Source organism: Balaenoptera musculus, chromosome 8 (genome assembly GCF_009873245.2).
Source record: "Balaenoptera musculus isolate JJ_BM4_2016_0621 chromosome 8, mBalMus1.pri.v3, whole genome shotgun sequence".
NCBI classification, from domain to species: Eukaryota; Metazoa; Chordata; class Mammalia; order Artiodactyla; family Balaenopteridae; genus Balaenoptera; species Balaenoptera musculus.
The window spans coordinates 65,266,074-65,293,889 of NC_045792.1; the positions used below are offsets into that span (position 1 = coordinate 65,266,074).

A 27,816-nucleotide genomic window follows, 5' to 3' on the forward strand; every position below is an offset into this window, starting at 1 on the left:
TTTGTGCTGAGTACTGTATGGCTCTCTGATGCCTGTAAATTCCTAGAGACTAAAGCATACTTTAAAAAAAAAGTTCTCCTATTCTACGAATGTAATACATGTTCATTGTCGTATTGTAAAATGAAAAAAGTGGAAATCACTGACAGTACTATTAACAGAAACTGCTTTAATGATTTTGCTTATTTTTGTCTTATCTTTCCTTCATCTGAATGCTTTTAAGAAAATGGGGAAATCATGTTGCGAGCAGACTTTTAATATATATTTTTTCGTGTAATACTATATGAGGAGCATTTTTCAATGTTATTAAATAGTATTTTAATATGGGTTTTAAGTGACTGAAGAATAGTGTTTCATTATATGATTTAGATAGTTAAACTGTAATTATTACCTATGTTATGATGAACATACTTATACATAAGTTTTTATTTTCATCTGTGATTATTTCCTTAGAGTAAGTTCCTAGAAATTGAATTACTAAGTTGAAATTTATTAAAAATATTTTTAGAGGACTTTGATATACATTGCCATGTAATCATAGTCTTCATTCCCAACTATTGTTCCTCATACAGCTCTTTTCCCTACCAGTACATTTTCCTCCGGTGTTCTGGGGTACTGCCTTTCTGAATTAAAATAATCTGTACACATCCAAAGGAGCTGGGGGTTCAAAAAGTGTTCTTTTTAAAAAATATTTGTTTATTTATTTGTTTATTTGACTGCACCAGTTCTTAGTTGTGGCACACAGATCTTTGTTGCTGCATGCGGGATCTTCATTGTGGCACGCAGGATCTTTAGTTGTAGCATGTGGGATCTTTTTAGTTGCGGCATGCGGGATTTAGTTCCCTTAGTTCCCTGACCAGGGATCGAACTTGGGCCCCCTGCATTGGAAGTGTGGAGTCTTAACCACTGGACCACCAGGGAAGTCCCAAAAAGTGTTTTGTTACTGACTATTGAATTTGCGTTTTCCTTAAGAAATTATTGTAAATGTACAAAATGTTTTTATTGAAAAATGCTCTCATGATTTCAACTCAGGGCTGTAAGAAAACATTTCTCCATAATGCCGTGAGGCTGAGGACTTAACATATTCTTTCCTGTGTCCCTTGCCTACCAACTGCTCTGGTAGCCAGCCACTGTTGATAGGAGATGGTTGGGGGTCGGGGGAACTTTAAAGAATAAGGAGTGGATTGAAGGCTGATGTGGACTCTCAGGTGATTAGAAACCACATGACTGAGGTATTTCACCATTTAAAACCGAGATATCTTTCCTTGGGCAGTTTCTTTCACAATTCTTTTCGTTTTATTTTATCTACTTTAGGAGTTGGCCAGTTTCATTCTACTTCATTTGGCCTGTTCGAGTTCTCGTTCATTTCTTGTTGGTTCTGTTCAGGATTTCTTTCTGCATTTGCCATCTGCAGAATGGCATATGTTCTTATGTTCTTCTCCCTTAACTAGCTTGAACTTACAGTATTGACTCATAACTATTTCAGATAGAGGACCCACTTGATAACAGTTATCATTTGAAATTACAATATTGACTCATAACTATTTCAGATAAAGGACCCACTTGATAACAGTTATCATTTGAAATTTGCTGATTTAGACAATGCATAATGACAAAAGATTTCTATTCAGTACCATTTTATCTTACTAATCTCACTAAAACCTTCATACTTTTGGAAAATAGTAGTACATTTATTTGAGACACTGTTCATTCTGTTTAAATGTGGTGCTGAGTCAGGTACAAAAGACCATAGGTTTCTATATGATTCTTATTGCTAGTGGTAAAGTAAACAGCAGTGGCAAAAATTATTACTCCGTCCTTCCCTTAAGCCCCTCCCCCACCACCTTTTTTTAAGCCCAGGGAAGGGAAACAAAGTCACAAATAAATGATACATGATTGGTCTTAAGGTACACAAAGAACAATAGTAGTATTCATTTACCTTTTAAGGCTACAGGTAGAGTGGTTGTCCCTGACTGTTGAGGAACTGGGGGAAGGAGATGGAGAAGAAGGGAAATCCCAGGCAGCCTCAGCTGAGAAGAAGGAGCAGAACAACCTGGTCTCCTTGCTTGAGTGCTGTCGTTTGTGGGGAAGAGTCCGTTTATATAACCTAAGAATGAAGTAATGCTTTTTATTATTAATAATCAGTCCAGATATCGTACAGATTTGTATTACTTGTAAGTCATATGCACTTCTCCCTCATGTGCACCTGCTGCTATGCTAAGTAGTAGGATAGATAGAGAAATAAGATTTGACCCCTCCGCTCACAGTCTGTTGGGGAAGCCATACAGGTAAATAAACAATTATAGAACAGAGTAGGACAGGGTGTTGTGAGAACAACTCAGGTGGGGCATGCTGGTTAGGAATTGAAGCAGTTTATAAATATATAACAATGTAGAGTAAATATAAGTATTCTTAAAGATGGAAGGCACTAGAAATCAAAGCTCGAACCTTAGTCCAGAGTGAAAGATGGGTAGCTACTTGGTCTCTTCTTAGAATTGTACAAGCGCAGATAGCATGGAATCTATTCCTCTTTTCCACAGCTGACCAAGGTTCATTGTGCATTTGTTGGTCCTTTCATCACCTTCATTAGCAATATAGTTTATCCACAGTGTTTACCATTTCTTAAGATATTTTTGTTAATTGGGAAATTGAAAAAGTATTTCAAAAAGCTTCAGTGAACGCCTTTGGCATGTATTGAGAAAAGATTTAAGTTTTTTTGAGATAACCAAGTTTTTCAGTATTAAGTGGGAGTAAATAAGTTTAATTATTAAGCAATGTGTTTACCACATTTTACTAAAATAATGAGGTATAATAAAATGATGAGGCTGGTTTATGTGCATGTGTACCTCATAAACTGGGCCTGAATCTACTTCAAAGGAGAAGTTCCGAAAATGTTCTCAACAGTGGCAGCCATTTCCAATTAGGTATATAAAGCTAAGTACTTAAATAGTTCACTTGACTTTTTAATGCATGTAAGTTTCTCCTTTCCTTCTCCCCCTCCCTTGGTTCCCCCCTACCTCCGTCTCTGAGTTCTCTTCTTACTTTAATAGTCACTCTTTGCATAGCCTGCTGATCTGTGGGATTTCATACTTCATGGATGTGTTAAAACAGTGGAAGTCACTCTGAGTTTGTATACAGTGAATTTATCTCATGTTGTTAATTCTTGGTAGAAATTGGTTTATGGGGCCTGATGACTGGGATAACTGGTTCGGTACTGTCTTCGTTTGTTGGGTATATATGATGTTTAAAGTGAATATGTTTATACTTTTCCATTTTAATACACAACTTTTAGATTTGGTGAACAAAGATTATTTTTGTCAAAAAATACTATATTAAACATAACCCTCTTAAAGTTTTATTAAATGCTATGTAATATCCATGTGTATCTCTGGACATATAGCAAGATGTCCAAAGATCCTGACTTTTTCTGAGAAATAAGGTTTACATAGTGCACATATTAGCAAAAAGGTCTTTCTTAGGTGCTATTGAAACAATTGAAATAATTTCCAACTGTAACCTTAACCTCTCAATTTTTACTGTGTAGTAAATTCTTATTAAGTTTTCTTTTCATTAATTTTTTGATGTAAATGCTGATTTATATATATTTGTGTGTGCTTTTTTTTAAAGGATATGTGGGATTAGTAAACCAAGCAATGACTTGCTACTTGAATAGCCTTTTGCAAACACTTTTTATGACTCCTGAATTTAGGAATGCATTATATAAGTGAGTATTCAAAAAAATTCTTAAATAAAATTGATTTAAGAATGAAAATATAGTTTTTAACTAATTAAGTCTATCTACCTTCTTGCACTTATTTGTTAAGTTTGGGGCATTTCTCACTTCTTAAAACATACCTTGAATACTAAATAAAAGGATCTTATGAGAGACGAGCATATGAAAAATTTGTGGGGGGAGAGAATCAGAAATGCATAGACAGCAAAAGGATAAAGTTGATAAGATTTATGTTTAAGATAAATTATTGTATTTAAGCTTCCTCACTTTTAGCTTTAATGCCTTTGTGAAGAAATAAGTTATCTGCTTTTGGAGATAATCTGGATGTGTATACCATATGCTTTTTTTCGTCCACCTCTCAATTTAAGAAACAAAGTTGTCTTTTTAAACTTGCAGATTTTGTTTTTAATTAAAATACAGTGCAGCTGTTCTGGTGTTTGTGTGTGTGTGTGAGAGAGAGAGAGAGAGAGAGAGAATGTATTTTTAAAAGAATGTATGTATATCAGATACTTTAAAATGCTCTATGGAGGAAGTCCATATTTAAATAAACCCTAAAGTCAGACATTTATTTTTATGAGTATCCTATTATAATACATTTAATACACTCTCACTTTGTGTATTTCTTTACAGCATACGTAACTTATTTTTTAAGACATTTTAAAAGTACAAATAAACTGATTTTTTTTCTCATTTTTGTGTTACTTTTGAGTAACGTCTTTAATTACTTTTATTACTGTAAATATTAAACTATTTTTGGAACTTTTGATATTACAAACAACATTATATTACCATTGCATTCATATGTAAGCTCATCATCTGAATTTACTTGTAAAAATTGGCCTGTTTTTCATTCAGCAAGTATTTGTTACCTAGTGTTTATGTGCTAGGCACTTGGTAGAGAGAGATGAAGTTAGAAATAAGATCTTTGTTTTTAAGTAATTTACAGGTCTCTTCACAGTAGCAATATATGTATGTATAAAATAGTTTAAATAACATTTAAGGATGGCTAAATACCATGAGAGTTTAGAGAGAAGGGAGATTAATGAAACTTGGAGAAGTGGCTTAGAAGAGCAAGTACAACTTGAGGTAGGTCATGAAGATGGTATGGTTTGGCCAGGTAGAGATGAAAAGGAGGGCCTTGTAGACAGGAGGACTTTCAAGAGCAAAACTGAGTAATAGTAAGTGCTACCTAAATGTTTGTTATTGTTAGTTTGTATCAGGTACTGTTCTGAGCACTTTACATATAGACTCATTTAATTCTCATGGTAACTGTATGAATTATTGAATACATGCTGTTATCCACATTTTACAAAGGAGGTAACTGAAGACACAGAGAGGTTAAATAGTTTGCCAGAGGCCACACTGCTAGAAGTAGCAACCCACTAGATGCCAGAATTTCCATTACCCTATTCGACCTGTATTGTAGTTGATGCCACTAAGTACAACATATTGCAGGGGCCTCTGGGAGATCTGCTTAAATGGAGTTTTTGTCAGAGTACTGGAAGATGAGGTTAATAGATGAAATCTAGAGCTTGTCCTCAAAACTAGAACAAACTCAGTAGTCCATGATAATGTGCCTGCTCTGGGGAGTGTTGCTTAGGAACAGGGATCCCAGGAGCTTAACCATGAGTTCCACCCTGGAAGAGGTCTGTAAACATATAGCTCTGTGGAGAAGAGTAAGAGCATAGCCAGATTGATTGATTCAGCAAACATATGTTGCACACTTATTGTGTGCCAAGCACTCTTTTAGGCACAGAGATTACAGTGGTGAATAAGACAGAGTCCCTCCCTTAGACCTTCTGTAGGTCAGCCAATAGAATGAGCTCATTTCACAGTCATGTATGCCATGAAGAAAATCAGGGCAGTATGGAAAGAATAACTGTCGAAACGTAGGGTGAGTAGTTAGGGAGGGCCCCTCTGAGGAAATACCATAGAATAGACTTGACAGGAGTCAGTCCTGTGAAGATACGGGAGAAGAACATTCAAGGCAGAAGAAACCGTAAGTGCAAAAGCCTTTGAGGAACAAAAATCCATCGTGACTGGAGCCCAGTGAGTGGAGGGGGAGTGAGAGAGAAGATTAAAGAGGATGCCTTAGAGACTGTGAAAAGAGAATGAAGCTTTTTGCAGGTGGGGAAACAAACCCCAAGAGCCTGATGATGTTTCATAATGTAGAATTAAGGAAGGAATGGCTCCTTTAAAAAGCTGGACCTCGCTGGACTACAGATAGGGTAGCACTGGCATGAAGGATAGAGTTCTGTTTGTTTATTTTCTTCACTTGCTACATAACAGCCAGAGAGAACCTACCACTTTAGGTGTGTAGGCATGAATTATGGAAAATTTCAAAATATTAAAAAATAGTGAAATAGTATAATGAATCCCTCTGTACCCATCACCCAGCTTTGGATATTATCAACTCATTATCAATCTTTCTTGTCTATAATCCTCCATTCTGATTATTTGGAAGCACATACCCAATCATATCATCTGTAAATTACAACTCAGGTCACTGCTAAGATTTCCCTGACTGCTTCATAATATCTTTTTTAAACATTCTGTTCAAATCATGATCTAAACAAGATCTGTGCATTGAAATTGATTGATAAGACTCTTAACCTAGAAATGCAAACCAAAACTACAATGAGGTATCACCTCACACTGGTCAGAATGGCCATCATCAAAAAAAATCTACAAACAATAAATGCTGGAGAGGGTATAGAGAAAAGGGAACCCTCTTGCACTGTTGGTGGTGGTGTAGATTGATACAGCCACTATGGAGAACAATATGGAGGTTCCTTAAAAACCTAAAAATAGAACTACCATACAACCCAGCAATCCCACTACTGGGCATATACCCTGAGAAAACCATAATTCAAAAAGAGTCATGTACCACAGTGTACATTGCAGCACTATTTACAATAACCAGGACATGGAAGCAACCTAAGTGTCCATCGACAGATGAATGGATAAAGAAGATGTGGCACATATATACAATGGAATATTACTCAGCCATAAAAAGAAATGAAACTGAGTTATTTTTAGTGAGGTGGATGGACCTAGAGTCTGTCATACAGAGTGAAGTAAGTCAGAAAGAGAAAAACAAATATCATATGCTAACATATATATGGAATCTAAAAAAAAAAAAAAGTTCTGAAGAATCTAGGGGCAGGACAGGAATAAAGACACAGACGTACAGAATGGACTTGAGGACATGGGTAGGGGGAAGGGTAAGCTGGGACAAAGTGAACAAGTGGCACTGACATATATACACTACCAAATGTAAAAGAGATAGCTAGTGGGAAGCAGCCACATAGTACAGGGAGATCAGCTCAGTGCTTTGTGACCACCTAGAGGGCTGGGATAGGGAGGGTGGGAGGGAGACGCAAGAGGGAGGGGATATGGGGATATATGTATACGTATAGCTGACTCACTTTGTTATACGGCAGAAAGTAACATAACACTGTAAAGCAATTATACTCCAATAAAGATGTTAAAAAAAAAAAGAAGACTCAACCTATTGACTTTTAATCCCCTTTGATCTTTTTTCCACATTGCAGTTTATTCCTTGAAAAAATATATATATATATATCAAAAACTGATGGCATTTGTCCTATAGTTTTTCACAGTTTGGATTTTGATGGTTGAGTGCCATAGTGTCATTTAATATTCTGTTCCCTGTATTTTTGTTAGTTAATAATTAGGACAAGAATCTTGACCAGATTCAAGTTCATCAATTACCTTCAAATGACCTTTGCCTTTTATTCATGTTGCCTTCTTATGCCTTTTCTTGTGAAAGTCTAAATTTTTTCTAAATTTATGAATTAGAGAAAGACTAATGTTTCGTTAGATATTAATAGCTTCAGTTAATATCCAAAGCCCCCAGAGTTAAGATCTTAACATTTGTTATGATAATATTAATTATGCTTTAAAGAATAAAGATATTTTATAGGTAATTTTCAAACATTTCATTTCAATAGGTGGGAATTTGAAGAATCTGAAGAAGATCCAGTGACGAGTATACCATACCAACTTCAAAGGCTTTTTGTTTTGTTACAAACCAGCAAAAAGAGAGCAATTGAAACCACAGATGTTACCAGGAGCTTTGGATGGGATAGTAGTGAGGGTACTAATTCTCTTATAATGATAAGTATTTGTAATAGTCACAGGAATTCTGAGAGACCATATTATAAACAAATGACACATATTAACATCTTAATTAACTTTACCTTAAACCTTTTGATTGCTTTTTGCTGGCATTTAAAAATAACTTATTTTTAAAATTTAAGCTCTGAGGCATAAATTTTTTTTTTTAAGTTAAATTTTTTTTAAATTTATTTATTTATTTACTTATGGCTGTGTTGGGTCTTCGTTTCTGTGTGAGGGCTTTCTCTAGTTGTGGCAAGTGGGGGCCACTCTTCATCGTGGTGCGCGGGCCTCTCACTATAGTGGCCTCTCTTGTTGCAGCGCACAGGCTCCAAACGCGCAGGCTCAGTAATTAGAGGCATAAATTTTTGATCAATTAAAATTTTCTTGTAAAGTAAGTTTGGTTATACTCTATTTTTATGTACTTAAACTAAAATTTTAAAAGTGTGTTGGCTTAGATTTTTATTAACATATTTCTTGACTCTACAGTGAAAAATAACAAAAATAGCAAATATTGTAGCACTATAGAGCATATGCTATTTATAAAGTGATGAGCTCTAGTGATTCTTTTCCTTGTGATTGCCTTTTTATGACTATAATATATATTTTGTGTTCTTCTGAAATTTAGCATTATTTTATGTAGACTTTTCCATATTTCTGACAATTTGCTTTTAAACAACAAATTAATGCTTCATTACACTAAGTTAATAGCTCTTTTTAATTAAATTTTATCTTAAAATAGCTTGGCAGCAGCATGATGTACAGGAACTGTGCAGAGTCATGTTTGATGCTTTGGAACAGAAATGGAAACAAACAGAACAGGTAATTTATCTCTCAGGTTGAGGGGAGTGTTTTCTAATAAATTATTCATTACCTTAAAGTGACTTTATTCTATTGGAATGTTTTAAAACTTGGGCATTAGTCCAGTTGTCAAAGTACTGACAGTTTCCTCATCTTTAAAATAAGTTGGGCCCTGTGATCTAGATGATCTCTTTTTAGCTAAGAACTAGGTAATTCATACGTGTGTGTGTGTTTTGGGGATGATTTTTGGACAGTATTTTCAGATATTTGCCAAGTAAATTAGATGTTTTATCTGTAACACATTGTAAAGTATATTCATCTAGCATTACCTTCTTTTTTTTTTAATTAATTAATTTATTTATTTATTTTTGGCTGTGTTGGGTCTTTGTTTCTGTGCGAGGGCTTTCTCTAGTTGCGGCAAGCGGGGGCCACTCTTCGTTGCGATGTGCGGGCCTCTCACTATCGCGGCCTCTCTTGTTGCGGAGCACAGGCTCCAGACGTGCAGGCTCAGTAGTTGTGGCTCACGGGCCTAGTTGCTCCGCCGCGTGTGGGATCTTCCCAGACCAGGGCTCGAACCCGTGTCCCCTGCATTGGCAGGCAGATTCTCAACCACTGCACCACCAGGGAAGCCCGCATTACCTTCTTTTTGACCAGTGAGGTATAGTCATGCTTTTGACACTTAGGATCCTAGTTAATCTGACCCTATTCTTCTTATCCAGTGGAAGGAGGAACGGATTAGAAGTGGGAGAATATTAGATATATCATTGGGGTGAGACATAAGGCTGAACTGGATGGGGCTCAGGACTCAGTACAGAGGAGGGTTTATGCTAGGTGTAGTGATAGAAGATCACTAGGGGTAAAAAAGGGGAAGAATCTGGAAGGTAGCCTGGAGGATCTACTGTCTGATTGGAACTATTATGATGGCTTGGACTAAAGTTTTTCAAACTAGATTGTGATCCATTCATTTATGAAATAAATTTAGTGAATCAAGACCAGCACTTTAAAAAAAAAGGAATAAAATAGAAAAGTATAAGAGAAGCATCACATAAGTAAGGGTAAGTATTGTTTTATGCAACTTTTGTTACAGTTATATGTACTGGGTTGCAATGTAAATTATTTTCTTACTGTGGGTTGCTATCAAAACTGTTTGAAAAACACTGGATTGAAACACGTATAAATGCCCTCTCAGGTAGAGAAGACATAATCAAATATAACTGGGGCAGGTGAATGAAAAAAGCTTCATTAAATAAATAGTATTAGAGTAGACAGTTATGGTGGATCCTAATTTGAAGGCTTATGAATCCTAGATACTTGAAGAGGTATAAATTTATGAAAGAGGTAAACTGTAATATGCTTTCCCTCTTATCTATTCTTAAGAGATATTGGAAAAAATTTTAAGTTCATTTAGTGATCTAGTTTCTCTGCATTATCTATAGGATTGTATTTTCATAACTTTATGTAGATAGTATTGGGGGGTGTTTCTTTTTCGTAGGTCTGAAGGTACCCTTCCTCCTCTTTACATCCCTGTGTGGGTCAACACTTCTATTAAGACCAGCTAGGGCATTCCTTCTGAGTTCCCAAGTTTGGGTACAGGAATCTTGAGGCAAGACATTCACATGGAGGGTCCTTACTTAAGGAGTTACCTGCCTCCTTTGAGCCAGAATAGCCCCAGTTGGCTAAGTTTGGGGAGTAGGTGAGATCCATTCTTTTAGGTGAGGATATTTTGAGGGAGATGGAGTTTAAGATTTTTTTTTCAATTTCTGTACATTTTAAAAATTACAGTATATTTTTCCTTAAAGTTGTTTTATGTATATTACTGAAAGTTAAAAAGTTTTATTTGTACCTTGAGATAGAGGATATGATTTTAGAAATCAAAATATATTATTGCAAAAGTGGTAGTAATATATGTTAAGCTATAAAAGTAGCCAGTTGTTTATCTGTGTGATTATCAGTATGCCTAAAATGATCAGTTATGATGTATTCTCATCCTAATGAAAAGATAATACGGGGCTTAGTAGTAAAATAAGTTGATAACTGATTTCAACAAAACACATTTTAATAGTGGGATTTTTAGTAATGTGAGAATTGAAATAACTTTTGCACATTCTTAATTTATTTTGTTTTTGTTAAACCTTGATTTTTTTCTATAGAATTTTAGACTAGATAAATCTTAAAGCTTTCTAAAACTTCAACAGTAAGAATCAATATCCTTTTGAAAATCATTCTAAAAGGCATAAAATATTGGTAACTTACTTTTTTTTTTTTTTTTTTTTTTTTAAATTTTTACTTGTTTTTTTATTTGGTTGCACCGGGTCTTAGTTGGGGCGTGCATGTGGGATCTAGTTCCCTGACCAGAGGTTGAACCTGGGCCCCCTGCGTTGGGAGCATGGAGTCTTATCCACTGCGCCCCCAGGGAAGTCCCTGTCAGTGGTAACTTACTTTTAAGGAACGCTTTAAAAAATATAAATGTTCTTATTTTTTAGGCTGATCTTATAAATGAACTGTATCAAGGCAAGCTGAAGGACTACGTGAGATGTCTGGAATGTGGTTATGAGGGCTGGAGAATCGACACATATCTTGATATTCCATTGGTCATCCGACCTTATGGGTCCAGCCAAGCATTTGCTAGTGTGGTGTGTACCTTTCAGCTGACTGCTTGTGTATCCATACACAGAATACATAATAGCACAGTGGTATAATATATCCTAAGGTAAGTATCATCCTAGATACACCTTCTTGGGTTGTTAGACATTCCTGCATTTAAACTAGCAAGATCTAGAAGATTTTTGACCCTCCAGTGAGTCCTAATAGTGCATGTATAAGAGGGGAAGTATATGCAAATATACTGCCTCATGGCTCAATCTTTTATTCTTTCTTAGAGGTGACTAGATTATTTCACTTTATCTTTTTTTTTAAAGCTCTAAACAATCTATTTTATGAATGGTACTTTTTTTTTTTTTTGGCCTTGCCGTGTGGCTTGTGGGATCTTGGTTCCCTGACCAGGGATTGAACCTGGGCCCTTGGCAGTGAGAGCATGGAGTCCTAACCACTGGACCGCCAGGGAATTCCCTGTAAGTCTACTTCTGTGATTTTTTTTGTTTTGAGGGTATTGTTTTGTTCCATTGGAAAAATAACCTCTGGTTTTTATGACAAACAGAGGCCACATTTTTTAAAGGAGCATCCCTATTCTAAAATTTAATTTTTAAATGACCCAGGTATTATATAAACAGAGATAATTTGAAGACTCAGAACTATATATAATTAACTTAGTTACTTATATATTGAGTATCAAATTGGGCGATTAAGATTTTCTCATTCCTCCTTTTGTTACCTATTTTTAACTGCTTTTTGATAATTTTATTATTGCATTTTATTCTTATGTTTGTGTATTGAATTGCTTATACAAAGGGAGAGTCATGGAAGGAATTAGAGTTCAGAAATATTTATTTGAACCTGTAATGAGCCAGGGGAAACTTTCAAAGCTAACTAAGATATCTGAAAAAGTAGTATTTCATCATGATGTTGCTTTGGATCTTACTTATGCTGCAGTCAAGCCGATGGTGGCTTCACCTAAAATCAGTGTTCTTAAAGCTAGTCCATACTTTAGCCTCTAAAATAGTGCTACAAGTATGGTTTAGTACTCTGGCTTCTAGGACAATTGATGCCCTTTCTTTTTTTCTCCTATTTTTATACGACTTACAGGAAATAATCAGCAAGAAGTTATGGAATCAGTCAGTGGGAATCCAAAGTAAAAGACCTTTTCTGGAGAGTGGAAGATCAGGCCTCCTTTGCTCCACTGTTTTTCAGTCAGCTTCCTGAATAGATTTGAAAAATTTTGTTAAGTGCTTAATAGTACCCTTTGTAAACTGCCACTCTGGGTATATGAGATTGGCATTGCTTTGAGTGGCTAGTTTTATTTTTCATTTTTGTTTTGTTTTCACTTTATTTATTTTGACAGTTTAAGGTAGAAGTGACATACTGAAAAATCATTAACATATGTCTTTCAGTGACTTATCTCCTAGCTCATTTTAAAATATTGGCATTTCTTTAACAAAATATACTAGGGAAATAGTAGTCCCAAGTGATATACACTATTTTTTCTACTTTATTTATGAAAGTATTTTTTATGTAAGATTTTTCACATATATGTTCAGTTTAGTTTTTCTTTTTTTTACATATTTATTGAATGTTGAGAAAGCTAGTTTTATTTGTGTTATGTTGGAATCTAATATTTGAGTTCAGCAAATATAATTGCATAGCTAAATCTATATGTTGTAATTTATTCACCTGCTGAATCGTCACCACTCTCTTCAGTACATTATAGACATAGCAGTGGAATGATTTGGGGATATTTTTGGAGAAGTGAAGAAAGTCACATTTCTAAATGAAATTCTCCAAATTCTCTCCTACACTGATACATGGATGACGGTGGTGGTGGTGGTGGAGATTATTCAGTGGGAATTGGAAGTTACAGCTATGAAGCAGTATGTGAGCAGGTTTATAACACACATGCGCTAATAGGGCTTGCAGAAGGGAACCTAAACCTTCCTAGACTTTGCTGGAATCTCTTGAGGGAAATTACAGCAGGTGAAACTACCCAAGATAGGGGTTCTAAGGAGGATACTACCTTCAGAGAACTTTAGTTAGAGGTAAGTGGTTTCCCTTTATTTTCTGAATTCAAATTTATAACCTACACTTGTTAAACTGCAGAAATCATCATATAGCATCTAAATTTAGTGTTATATCACTGCTTGCCATTGTGTATTTTGTTAGTTCTATGTGTTTTAAAAAGAATTTGGTATAAATGTGGATTGTAAATATCTAGTTAAAAGAAACATTATAAAATCTCATTCAAACTATTATAATATTTGGCCTTAATTTGAGTTAAACTCTTTTAAAATTTATTTTTCTACTTTTATTAAGGGTCTCTGGTATGTTTGCCTTATTGGCTGTGTGTACATATACACATAAACATACTTGAATATATACACACATATATACACACATGTACTTACGTACACATACAACATTGATGGTTATATGTTCTGCTTATTATATATTGTTTAGTGAGCCACAATACTATAGTTATGTGTGTTCAGTGAGGTTAACACCTGGCGTTTAATTTCAGATAATTAAGTGTGAAATTCTGTTAAAAATGAAAGTTGTTTTTTTTTAACTTCATCTGAAACATCCAATTTCTGGAGTTGTTTTATCTCCATGTTTAAGTAAACTTGAGAATAATATTTAAGATTAAATTAGAATGGAGTTGCCGCTTAGTTAATTTATCATTATAACATCTGTAATCAACTTTCATGGTTATTTTTCAGCGTGATTGATAGCAGACTAGTTTTTTAATAAGTGCTAGGAATCGTGTATAGTTTTTTAAAAAGCTTTTCATCCTAATATTTTCTTTGTTGAATCATTTCTTAGTTATTATAACTATAATATTTGTTAAATTTCTGGTCTTCATTCTACCTGGCCAAGTAGTGAAAAGGGTTCTTCTGCCATTCTGTCTCTCAGATTGAGTTCTGTTCAACACTAGTCTCCAATGGGATTTAATAGTTGTTTGGGAGAAGGCTTCTGATTAAATAAATTTGGGAAACTGTGTAACTGTAATTCTCTTTGGGAAGTTTACAGTGCATATTTAATTTTAAATGCCCTGAGTGTTCCTATAGTAGAGAAATTTGTTTAACTGGGTTTAACCAACCTTATCTTTTCTCTGTGGGACCTGTCAGTATTTCAAGAGACACTAGGATTCTAAGGAACATATTTTGTGAAGCTCTGCATTAGATTAAGGTGATTTAAGGAAGTCTCTACTTTGTTACATTAACATTTATATCCTTGGGACCTTGGAGGGGAGTGAGAATACTAAAATATATGTTATAATTTCCTGTTGTTTTACATAGTTTGTTATTAATGTTGAAAAATTAATATCAGCTGAAAGATTGTATTAATCTTTTAAAAAACTTGATTCTCAGTGATTTATTAGGTAATTACAACCTTTTATTTTCACTGATTAGAGCTGTCTGCATAAAACCAATCTCTCTGAACTTTATAATCAAAGAAACCTTGAATCTGCTCATTGCCAAGCATATTTGAGAATGTCTTATTATAAGAAGATACTCCTAAATACATTCTAATGATACATAAAAATTGGAAATATAATTTTTATTGGTTAATTATGAAAACATTTCATAAATTAAACAAAAATGATATAGCCTCATATGTTTGACATTAACTAGGGAAGCTTTTCTACTTAATAGTAAATTTTATTTATTTTAAAATTTTTTTAATAGTAACTTTTAAACACTATCTTGTTATAGATACCCTTTGTCATGTATTTATTGAGTTGCTTGTTCTGTGGCAGGCACTGTTCTAGACCATTTATTTTAGGGTAGTTTTATTTTCTTTTGGGGTAAGTACATTTAAGTATCTGTTTATTATGACAAAATGTCTGAAATTGGATTTAGCTGTATAGTTCAAAAGTCTGAAATTGGATTTAGCTGTATAGTTCCATATAGTGTCCTTGGAAAGATCAGATTATGTACTTGTTCCCTAAGTAAACACAATTTAACGATCATTTTAAAGTTTTGACTAGAAAATGGTTAAATTCATAAGTATTTACGAAATCATAAGTGTTCCAAGTACTTAGTGTACACAAGTTTTATCATAAGTGCTACCCTGATTTAACAGGTAATTTGGACATTCTTATATGCCTGGCTTAACCACATAATTCATTTGGATGGTAGAGTAGTCCAAATTTGTCCAAATATGGTAAGCATCACATAAAGAAAACTCTCTTCCACAGACTGTATCCTCATTTTTCCAGGAATTTGTGTGGTTGGACATAGTGGGAACCAGTTTAAAAAGTGGGGACTTCTGCTTTCAGGATGATGGAGTAGATGTACATTGCCCTATTCCTCCCGCTAAAACAACTGAAAATCTTGAACATTATATATAAAATAAACATAAGAAGACTGAAAGGTGGAGAAAAGGCATAAAGACTAGGGACCTCAGGATTCAAGGAATGACATGGGGTGAGTTCCCTGGGTTTTCTTTTTGCCTAATATATCCCAAGCTTGAAGATGATGGCAGGCTGGAAATAGCAACTAGCACAGACTAATAAGCCTGCTCTCTCCAGCCAAAAGACTGGGAAAGACAGAAGAGGTAGCCAGTAACTGCTATGCTCTAGCCAAACACTGCAGAAAGACTGTGGCCCCAACCCTAACCCATGCCAGCCAAGGCTGAGTAGGGAGCCTAGACTTCCACCCTTATGAAGTTGTAACAAGGCTGTCCAACCCCCTGCTGGGGTGATTTCAGAGAAGATTGAGTAGGGAGGCAGGAGTTTCTTCCCTGCTCGACAGTACTGAACCTCCCCACTGCCATTCTCCCTTTGCCCTGGTTAACTGTCATTAGACACCATGTAGGGAGCCTGGCCTTACACTCCCACCTAAACAGTAAGGAGGTGCTCCTTTTCCTTCCCACTGGAATAATGTTAGAAGAGGCCTAGGTGGGAGTCAGGACTTTCACCGCTTCCCAGGAGTAAGGAGGCTCTCCCTCTCCTACCTGTGGTGTTGGTGGAGGCCACAAAGGGAGCAGTAATGAGATACTCCTGCCTCTCACAGCCCAGGTGGTGTCAGCGGAGGCCTACTAAGTAGCCAGAATCCCTACCCTTGCCAGCAGTAGTGAGCAACCCCTCCCCACCACCAGTTTCAACATTGGCCAAGTGAAATTGGACTTCTACTCCCACCTGGCAGTAATTGGGCAGGAACCTTTTCCCCAGCTGGAACAGTGTCAGAGGAAGCCAGCTAAACCGGAAGATTTAAAATAGGGTCCAGAATATCATAATACCCCACATGTTCAGATTTCAATTAAAAAAAAATCATTCTATATTCTGAGAACCAGGAAAATTTCATTTTCAATGAAAGAAGAGAATCAATAGACAAGAACACCGAAATAACAGATGTTAGAATTATCTGACAAATATTTTAAAGCAGGCATCATAGAAATACTTAAGTGAGAGTTCCTAAACCCACTTGAAACAAATGAGAAAATAGAGAGTCCTGGGGAAGAAATAGCAGGTATAAAGAAAAATGAAATGGGAATTTAGAACTGAGAAATGCAAGAACCAAACTCAAAAAGTTAGTGGATAGGCTCAACAGCTGAATGGAAGAGACAGTGTATAATCAGTGAACTTGAAGATAGAACAATAGAAGTTACCCAATCTAAATAACAGAGAAAATAGACTGGAGAGGGGATAAAGATCCTCAGGGACCCATGGGACTATAACAAAAGGTCTAACATTTGTGTCACTGGAGTCCTGGAAGGAAAGGAAAAAGAAGGCAGGGCTAGAAAAATGAAGAAATAATGACTGAAGACTTCCCAAATTTGGCAAAAGGCATAAAGCCACAGGTCCAAGAAACTGAGCAGACCACAAACAAGATAAGCCAAAAGAACTCTATGTCAAGTTCAATTATAGCTAAACTTCTGAAAACTAAAGACAAAATATCTTGAAAGCAGTGAGTGAGAAAAGGTACTGTTTCTACAGGAGAAAAGCACTCTGATATCTCAGAAGCAGATTTTTCATCAGAAACTATGGAGGCCTGAAGGCAGTGGCATATTTTTGAAGTGTTGAAAGAAAAGACCTATCAACTAGAGTTTTATACCCAGTGAAAATATTCAGGAATGAAGGGAAAATCAAGACATTCTTAGATGAGGGAACACTAGGAGAACTTGTCACTAGCAGACCTACCTTAAAAAAATGGCTAAAGAAATTTCTGTAAATAGAAAGGAAATGATAAAAGGAAGATATATTGGAACATTAGGAATGAAGAAAGAACATGGTAAGCAAAAATTTGGGTAAATACAGTGGGCTTTCCTTGTCCTCCTGAGTTTTCTAAATTATGTTTGATAGTTGAACCAAAATTGTAACACTGTTTGATGTGGTTCTAAATGTATGTAGAGGAACTATTTAAGACAATTATATTATAAATGGGAGAAGGTAAAAAGACATAGAGGTAAGCTTTCTATACTTCACTTGAACTGGTAAAAGGATGGGACCAACAGACAGATAAGTTTTGTGTATGTAATGTAATACCCAGAGCAACCACTGAAAAAGAGATAAACTCAAAAGCACTATAGATAAATCAAAGTAAAATTAAAAAAAATTTTTTTCGGGGGCTTCCCTGGTGGCACAGTGGTTGAGAATCTGCCTGCTAATGCAGGGGACACGGGTTCGAGCCCTGGTCTGGGAAGATCCCACATGCCGCGGAGCAACTGGGCCCGTGAGCTACAATTACTGAGCCTGCGCGTCTGGAGCCTGTGCTCCGCAACAGGAGAGGCCGCGATAGTGAGAGGCCCGCGCACCGCGATGAAGAGTGGCCCCCGCCTGCCACAACTAGAGAAAGCCCTCGCACAGAAATGAAGACCCAACATAGCCAAAAATAAATAAATTAATTAATTTAAAAAAAAAAAAAATTTTTTTCGGTCATCCACAGGAAGGCAGAAAAAATAAAACAAACCAAAAATTTTACATAGCATACTTAGTTACATGTAAATGGTCTAACTATACCAAGTAAGAGGCAGAGATCAGCATATTAGATTAAAAAAAAGTGACCCAACAGTATGCTAGCTACAAAAACTCCCTACAGTATATTGGTATAGGCAGGTTGATAGTAAAAGGATTGAAAATGATATACCATGTAAACATTAATCAAGATAAATGAGGAATGGCTATATTAATATCAGGTAAAGTAGACTTTGAAGCAAAATTACTAGAGACAGAGAAGGGCATTATCTAATGATAAAAAGGTCAATCCATCAAGAAGACAGCAATCCTAAATGTGTATGTACCAAGTAACAGAGCTGCAAAATACATGAGGTGAAAGCTGTCCTACCTGAAAGGAGAAATTGACAAATCTGCAATTATAGTTGGAGACTTCAGTGCCCTTCTCAATAATTGATAGGTAGAATCTCTAGACAGAAAATTAGCAAAGATATGGAACTTAACAATACCATCAACCAACAAGATCTAACAGACATTTATAAAATGGTCCGCTCAACAACAGCAGAGTATAACATTCAAGTGCCTGTGGACTACATACTAGGGTAGACCATATCCTGGGCCATAACACAAACCTCAATTTAAAAGAATTAAACTCATAGAGTATATGTTTTTCAGCCACACTGGAATCAAATTGGAAATCAATAACAGAAAGATAAGTGGAAAATCACCAAACATTTGAAAAATAAACAACACACTTAAATCCATGAGTCAAAGAGAAAGTCTCAAGGGAAATGTTTTTAAAAATACTTTGAACTGAATGGAAATGAAAATATAACATGTCAGAAATTTTGAGACACAGCTGAAGCAATACTACTGATAGGGAAACTTAGAACATTAAATGCTGCCCTTTAGCAAAAATTCTTACATTAGAAAAAAGAGGAATTGTTTTGAATCAATAATCTAAGCTTCCACCTAACCTGGAAAAAGAGCAAAAGAAACCCAAAGCCAGCAGAAGGAAGGACATTATAAAGAAAAGGACAGAAATCAGTGAAATTGAAAACAGAAAATTAATAAATGAGAGCTATTATTTGAAAACCAATCTGATTGACAAACATGTAGCAAGACTGACAGAAGGGGAAAGAAGATAAGAAAAAATTTTCCAGTATTAAGAATGAAATTAGTACCACTACAAACCTTGTAGATATCAAAACGATAGTAAGGGACAACTCTGCAAACATAAATTTGATAACTTAGATGAAATGAGCCAATGCCTTGAAAAGCACAAAGTACAACTCATCTAATATGACTTGAATAGCCCTATAACTGTTAAGATGTTAAATTCATAATTTAAAATCTCTTAGAAAGAAAATCTGTAAGTTGGAATGGTTTCACCGGAGACTTGTACCAGACATTTTAGCACAGTGAACACCAGTTCTACACAACCCCTTCCAAAAAACAGAAAGGAAAGAACCCTTCTCAGTGTATTTTATGAAGCTAGTCTTATCCTCATACTAAACCAGACAAAGACAGTTAAAACTACAACAGTAACAACAACAAAAAACAAAACAAAACACCAAAAAACTATGACCAAGCCACTATTCTTTATAATACACACACACACACACACACACACACACACACACACACACACACACACACACCTATATCTTTATTGGAGTATAATTGATTTACAATGTTGTGTTAGTTTTTGCTGTACAACAAAGTGAATCATCTATATGTATACATATATCCTCATATCCCCTCCCTCTTGCATCTCCCTCCCACCCTCCCTATCCCACCCCTCTAGGTGGTCACAGCACAGAGCTGATCTCCCTGTGCTATGCGGCTGCTTCCCACTAGCCATCTGTTTTACATTTGGTACTGTATATATGTCAGTGCCACTCGTTCACTTTGTCCCAGCTTACCCTTCCCCCTACCCATGTCCTCAAGCCCATTCTGTACGTCTGTGTCTTTATTCCTGTCCTGCCCCTAGATTCTTCAGAACTATTTTTTTTTTTTTAGATTCCATATATATGTTAGCATATGATATTTGTTTTTCTCTTTCTGACTTACTTCACTCTGTATGACAGACTCTAGGTCCATCCACCTCACTAAAAATAACTCAATTTCGTTTCTTTTTATGGCTGAGTAATATTCCATTGTATATATGTGCCACATCTTCTTTATCCATTCATCTGTCGATGGACACTTAGGTTGCTTCCATGTCCTGGTTATTGTAAATAGTGCTGCAATGAACACTGTGGTACATGACTCTTTTTGAATTATGGTTTTCTCAGGGTATATGCCCAGTAGTGGGATTGCTGGGTCGTATGGTAGTTCTATTTTTAGGTTTTTAAGGAACCTCCATACTGTTCTCCATAGTGGCTATATCAATTTACATTCCCACCAACAGTGGAAGAGGGTTCCCTTTTCTCCACACCCTCTCCAGCATTATTGTTTCTGTATTTTTTGATGATGGCCATTCTGACCTGTGTGAGGTGATACCTCGTTGTGGTTTTGATTTGCATTTCTCTAATGATTAGTGATGTTGAGCATCCTCTCATTTGCTTGTTGGCAATCTATATGTCTACTTAGGAGAAATGTCTATTCATGTCTTCTGCCCATTTTTGGATTGGGTTGTTTGTTTTTCTGATATTGAGCTGTATAAGCTGCTTTTATATTTCAGAGGATAATCCTTTGTCAGTTGCTTCGTTTGGAAGTATTTTCTCCCATTCTGAGGGTTGTCTTTTCGTCTTGTTTATGGTTTCCTTTGCTGTGCAAAAGGTTTTAAGTTTCATTAGCTCCCATTTGTTTATTTTTAATTTTATTTCCATTTCTCTAGGTGGTGGGTCAAAATGGGTCTTGCTGTGATTTATGTCATAGAGCATTCTGCCTATATTTTCCTCTAAGAGTTTTATAGTGTCTTGCCTTACATTTAGGTCTTTAATCCATTTTGAGGGTTTTTTAGTATGGTGTTAGGAAGTGTTCTAATTTCGTTCTTTTACATGTAGCTATCCAGTTTTCTCAGCACCACTTATTGAAGAGGCTGTCTTTTCTCCATTGTATATTCTTGCCTCCTTTGTCAAAGATAAGGTGACCATATATGCATGGGTTTATCTCTGGCAAACCAGTATTCTTAATGCATATAGATGGGAAAATCCTTGTCAAATTATTAGCAAATAGAATTAAGCAATATATAAGGAGAATTATATACCATGTCGAAGTAGAGTTCATTCCAGGGATTCAAGCCTGTCAGTATGTAAAAAATCAATGACTGTAATCTACCATATTGACAGAAAAGAAGAAAATTCACATGATCATATCAATTGACTTAGAAAAAGTACTTGACAAACCTCAATATCCGCTTATGATAAAAAAAAACTCTCTGAAAACTAGTAATAGAGGATAATTTTCTCAACCTGGTAAAGAACATATTCAGAAACCTAGAGCTACCATCGTATTTCATGGTGAAAGACAGAATGTTTTCTCCCTAAAACATCAAGGTTATCTAGGCAAGGATGTCTGCTGTCACTCTTACTCAGTTCAGTACTGGAAGTCATAGCCAGTACAGTAAGGCAAGAAGAGGAAATAAAAGGCATACCAATGAAAGGAAGAAATAAAATTGTTTCCCCTCCTTTTTATTTATTTTTATTTTTGAATTTTATTTTATTTATTTACTTTTTATACAGCAGGTTGTTATCAGTTATCTATTTTATATATATTAAGAGTATATAGCTCAATCCAAATCTCCCAGTTCATCCCACCATCACCACCACCATCCCCCCGAGCCTGCTTTACCCCCTTGGTATCCATACGTTTGTTCTCTACATCTGTGCCTCTATTTCTGCCTTGCAAACCGGTTCATCTGTACCATTTTTCTAGATCCACATATATGCATTCATATACGATATTTGTTTTTCTCTTTTTGATTTACTTCAGTCTGTATGACAGTCTCTACAAATGACCCAATTTCATTCCTTTTTATGGGTGAGTAATATTCCATTGTATATACATACCACATCTTCTTTATCCATTTGTCTGTCGATGGGCATTTAGGTTGCTTCCATGACCTGGCTATTGAACATTGGGGTGCATGTGTCTTTTTGAATTATGGTTTTCTCTGGGTATATGCCCAGTAGTGGAATTGCTGCATCATTTGGTAATTCTATTTTTAATTTTTTAAGGAACCTCCCTACTGTTCTTCACAGTGGCTGTATCAATTTACATTCCCACCAACTGTGCAAGAGGGTGCCCTTTTCTCCACACCCTCTCCAGCATTTGTTGTTTGCAGATTTTCTGATGATGCCCATTCTAACTAGTGTGAGGTGATAACTCATTGTAGTTTTGATGTGCATTTCTCTAATAATTAGTGATGTTGAGGAGCTTTTCATGTGCCTTGTGGCCATCTGTATGTCTTCTTTGGAGAAATGTCTACTTGGGTCTTCTGCCCATTTTTGGATTGGGTTGTTTGTTTTTTTGATATTGAGCTACATGAGCTATTTATATATTTTGGAGGTTAATCCTTTGTCCATTGATTCATTTGCAAATATTTTCTCCCATTCTGAGGGTTGTCTTTTCATCTTGTTTGTAGTTTCCTTTGCTGTGCAAAAACTTTTAAGTTTCATTAGGTCCCATTTGTTTATTTTTGTTTTTGCTTCCATTATTCTAGGAGATGGGTCAAAAAAGATCTTGCTGTGATTTACGTCAAAGAGTGTTCTTCGTATGTTTTCCTCTAAGAGTTTTATAGTATCCAGTCTTACATTTAGGTCTTTAATCTATTTTGAGTTTATTTTTGTGTATGGTGTCAGGGAGTGTTCTAATTTCATTCCTTTACATGTAGCTGTCCAGTTTTCCCAGCACCACTTACTGAAGACACTGTGTTTTTTCCATTGTATATCCTTGCCTCCTTTGTCGTAGATTAGTTGACCATAGTTGTGTGGGTTTATCTCTGGGCTTTCTAGCCTGTTCCATTGATCTATATTTCTGGTTTTGTGCCAGTACCATATTGTCTTGATTTCTGTAGCTTTGTAGTATAGTCTGAAGTCAGGGAGTCTGATTCCTCCAGCTCCGTTTTTTTCCCTCAAGATTGCTTTTCGGGGTCTATTGCGTCTTCATACAAACTTTAAGATTTTTTGTTCTAGTTCTGTAAAAAACGCCATTGGTAATTTGATAGGGATTGCATTGAATCTGTAGATTGGTTTCGGTAGTATAGTCATTTTCACAGTATTGATTCTTCCAATCCAAGAACATGGTATATCTCTCTATCTGTTTGTGTCATCTTTGATTTCTTTCATCAGCATCTTATAGTTTTCTGAGTACAGGGCTTTTACCTCCCTTGGTAGGTTTATTCCTAGGTATTTTATTCTTTTTGTTACAGTGGTACGTGGGATTGTTTCCTTTATTTCTCTTTCTGATTTTTCATTGTTGGTGTATAGGAATGCCAGCGATTTCTGTGCATTAATTTTGTATCCTGCAACCTTACCAAATTCATTGATTAGTTCTGGTAGTTTTCCGGTGGCATCTTTAGGATTTTCTATATATAGTATCATGTCATCTGCAAACAGTGACAGTTTTACTTCTTCTTTTCCAATTTGTATTCCTTTTATTTCTTTTTCTTCCCTGATTGCCGTGGCTAGGACTTCTAAAGCTATGTTGAATAATAATGGTGAGAGTGGACATCCTTATTTTGTTCCTGATCTTAGAGGAAATGCTTTCAGTTTCTCACCATTGAGAATGATGTTTGCTGTGGGTTTGTCATATATGGCCTTTATGATGTTGAGGTAGGTTCCCTCTATGCCCACTTTCTGGAGAGTTTTTATCATCAATGGGTGTTGAATTTTTTCAAAAGCTTTTTCTGCATCTATTGAGATGATCATCTGGTTTTTATTCTTCTATTTGTTCATATGGTGTATCACATTGATTGATTTGTATATACTGAAGAATCCTTGCATCCCTGGGATAAATCCCACTTGATCATGGTCTATGATCCTTTTAATGTGCTGTTGGATTCTGTTTGCTAGTATTTTGTTGAGGATTTTTGCATCTATATTCATCAGTGATATTGGTCTGTAATTTTCTTTTTTTGTAGTATCTTTGTCTGGTTTTGGTATCAGGGTGATGGTGGCCTCATAGAATGAGTTTGGGAGTGGTCCTTCCTCTGCAATTTTTTGGAAGAGTTTGAGAAGGATGGGTGTTAGCTCTTCTCTAAATGTTTGATAGAATTCACCCGTGAAGCCATCTGGTCCTGGACTTTTGTTTGTTGCAAGATTTTTAATCACAGTGTCAATTTAATTCCTTGTGATTGGTCTGTTCATATTTTTGTTTCTTCCTGGTTCTTTCTTGGAAAGTTACACCTTTCTAAGAATTTGTCCATTGTATTGGCATAGAGTTGCTTATAGTAGTCTCTTAGGATGCTTTGTATTTCTGCGGTGTCTGTTGTAACTTCCCCTTTCTCATTTCTAATTTTATTGATTTCAGTCCTCTCCCTCCTTTTCTTGATGAGTGTGGCTAAAGGTTTATCAATTTTGTTTATCTTCTCAAATTACCAGCTTTTAGTTTTATTGATCTTTGCTATTGATTTTTTGGTTTCTATTTCATTTATTTCTGCTCTGATCTTTATGATTTCTTTCCTTCTACTGACTTTGGGTTTTGTTTGTTCTTCTTTCTCTACTTCGATTAGGTGTAAGGTTAGATTGTTTATTTGAGATTTTTCTTGTTTCTTGAGGTAGGATTATATTGCTCTGAAATTCCCTCTTAGAACTGCTTTTGCTGCAACCCATAGATTTTGGATCATCGTGTTTTCATTGTCATTTGTCTCTAGGTATTTTTTGATTTCCTCTTTGATGTCTTCAGTGATTTCTTGGTTATTTAGAAACGTATTGTTTAGCCTCCGTGTGTTTGTGTTTTTAACGTTCTTTTCCCTGTAATTGATTTCTAATCTTATAGCGTAGTGGTCAGAAAAGATGCTTGATATGATTTCAATTTTCTTTTTTTTTAAATTTTATTTATTTATTTATTATTTACTTATTTTTGGCTGCATTGGGTCTTCGTTGCTGTGCACGGGCTTTCTCTATTTGCAGTGAGCGGGGGCTACTCTTCGTTGCAGTGCGCAGGCCTCTCACTGCAGTTGCTTCTCTTGCTGCGGAGCATGGGCTCTAGGCATGCAAGCTTCAGTAGCTGTGGCACGCAGTCTCGGTAGTTGTGGCTCGTTGGCTCTACAGCGCAGGCTCAGTAGTTGTGGCACACGGGCTTAGATGCTCCGCGGCATGTGGGATCTTCCCGGACCAGGGCTCGAACCTGTGTTCCCGGCATTGGCAGGTGGATTCTTAACCACTGCACCACCAGAGAAGCCCGAGTTCAATTTTCTTAAATTTACCAAGGCTTGATTTGTGACCCAAGTTGTGATCTATCCTGGAGAATGTTCCATGTGCACTTGAGAAGAAAGTGTAAGCTGCTGTTATTGGATGGAATGTCCTATAAATATCAAATCTATCTGGTCTATTGTGTCATTTAAAACTTGTGTTTCCTTATTAATTTTCTGTCTGGATGATCTGTCCGTTGGTGTAAGTGAGGTGTTAAAGTCCCCCACTATTATTGTGTTACTGTCGATTTCCTCTTTTAGAGCTGTTAGCAGTTGCCTTATGTATTGAGGTGCTGCTATATTGGGTTCATATATATTTATAATTGTTATATCTTCTTCTTGGACTGATCCCTTGATCATTATGTAGTGTCTTTCCTTGTCTCTTGTAACATTCTTTATTTTAAAGTCTATTTTATCATATATGAGGATTGCTACTCCAGGTTTCTTTTGATTTCCATTTGCACGGAATATCTTTTTTCCATCCCCTCACTTTCAGTCTGTATATGTCCCTAGGTCTGAAGTGGGTCTCTTGTAGACAGCATATATATGGGTCTTGTTTTTGTATCCATTCAGCGAGCCTATGTCTTCTGGTTGGGGCATTTAATCCATTCACGTTTAAGGTAATTATCGATATGTATGTTCCTATGACCATTTTCTTAATTTTTATGGGTTTGTGTTTGTAGGTCCTTTTCTTCTCTTGTGTTTCCCACTTAGAGAAGTTCCTTTAGCATTTGTTGTAGAGCTAGTTTGGTGGTGCTGAATTCTCTTAGCTTTTGCTTGTCTGTAAAGCTTTTGATTTCTCCGTCAAATCTGAATGAGATCCTTGCTGGGTAGAGTAATCTTGGTTGTAGGTTCTTCCCTTTCATCACTTTAAACATATTGTGCCACTCCCTTCTGGCTTGTAGAGTTTCTGCTGAGAAATCAGCTGTTAACCTTATAGGAGTTCCCTTGTATGTTATTTGTCGTTTTTCCCTGCTACTGTCAATAATTTTTCTCTGTGTTTAATTTTTGCCAATTTGATTACTGTGTGTCTCCGTGTGTTTCTCCTTGGGTTTATCCTGTATGGGAGTCTCTGCGCTTCCTGGACTTGGGTGGCTATTTCCTTTCCCATGTTAGGGAAGTTTTCAACTATAATCTCTTCAGATATTTTCTCGGGTCCTTTCTCTCTCTCTTCTCCTTCTGGGACCCCTATAATGCGAATGTTTTTGCATTTAATGTTGTCCCAGGGGTCTCTTAGGCTCTCTTCATTTCTTTTCATTCTTTTTTCTTTATTCTGTTCCATGGAAGTGAATTCCACCATTGTGTCTTCCAGGTCACTTATCCGTTCTTCTGCCTCTGTTATTCTGCTATTGATTCCTTGTAGTGTATTTTTCATTTCAGTTCTTGTATTGTTCATCTCTGTTTGTTTGTTCTTTAATTCTTCTAGGTGTTTGTTCTTTAATTCTTCTATGTCTTTGTTAACCATTTCTTGCACCTTCTCGATCTTTGCCTACATTCTTTTTCCATGGTCCTGCATCATCTTCACTATCATTATTCTGAATTCTTTTTCTGGAAGGTTGCCTATCTCCGCTTCTTTTAGTTGTTTTTCTGGGGTTTTATCTTGTTCTTTCATCTGGTGCGTAGCCTCTGCCTTTTCATCTTGTCTATCTGTGAATGTGGTTTTCATTCCAGTGGCTGCAGGATTGCAGTTCTTCTTGCTTCTGCTGTTTGCCCTCTGGTTGATGAGGCTATCTAAGATGCTTGTGCAAGCTTCCTGATGGGAGGGTCTGTTGGTGGGTATAGCTGGGTGTTGTTCTGGTGGGCAGAGCTCAGTAAAACTTTAATCTGCTTGTCTGCTGATGGGTGGGGCTGAGTTCCCTCCCTGTTGGTTGTTGGGCCTGAGGTGACCCAGCACTGGAGCCTACAGGCTCTTTGGTGGGGCTAATGGTGGACTCCGTGAGGACTCATGCCAAGGAGTACTTCCCAGAACTTCTTCTGCCAGTGTCCTTGTCCCCGCAGTGAGCCATAGCCACCCCGCCTGCCTCTGCAGGAGACCCTCCAACACTAGCAGGTAGGTCTGATTCAGTCTCCTATGGGGTCACTGTTCCTTTCCCCGGGTCCTGATGTGCACACTATGTGTGTGCTCTCCAAGTGTGGAGTCTCTTTTACCCCCAGTCTTGTCGAAGTCCTGCAATCAAATCCCCCTAGCCTTCAAAGTCTTATTCTCTGGGAATTCCTCCTCCCATTGCCAGACCCCCAGGTTGGGATGCCTGTTGTGGGGCTCAGCACCTTCATTCCAGT

At 36.4% G+C, this 27,816-nt stretch overlaps 1 protein-coding gene across 3 annotated transcripts in view; it reads left to right on the plus strand.

The window, feature by feature from the left end:
• The window catches only part of USP47 (ubiquitin specific peptidase 47), a 124,496-nt gene that overhangs the window by 56,266 nt on the left and 40,414 nt on the right, over window positions 1-27,816 (plus strand). For all 3 annotated transcript variants that reach the window (XM_036862651.1, XM_036862650.1, XM_036862652.1), the window contains 4 exons: window positions 3,625-3,721; window positions 7,705-7,850; window positions 8,613-8,692; window positions 11,155-11,304. In XM_036862651.1, the coding sequence (XP_036718546.1) occupies window positions 3,625-3,721; window positions 7,705-7,850; window positions 8,613-8,692; window positions 11,155-11,304 (473 nt within the window). The remainder of the gene's footprint in view (window positions 1-3,624; window positions 3,722-7,704; window positions 7,851-8,612; window positions 8,693-11,154; window positions 11,305-27,816) is intronic.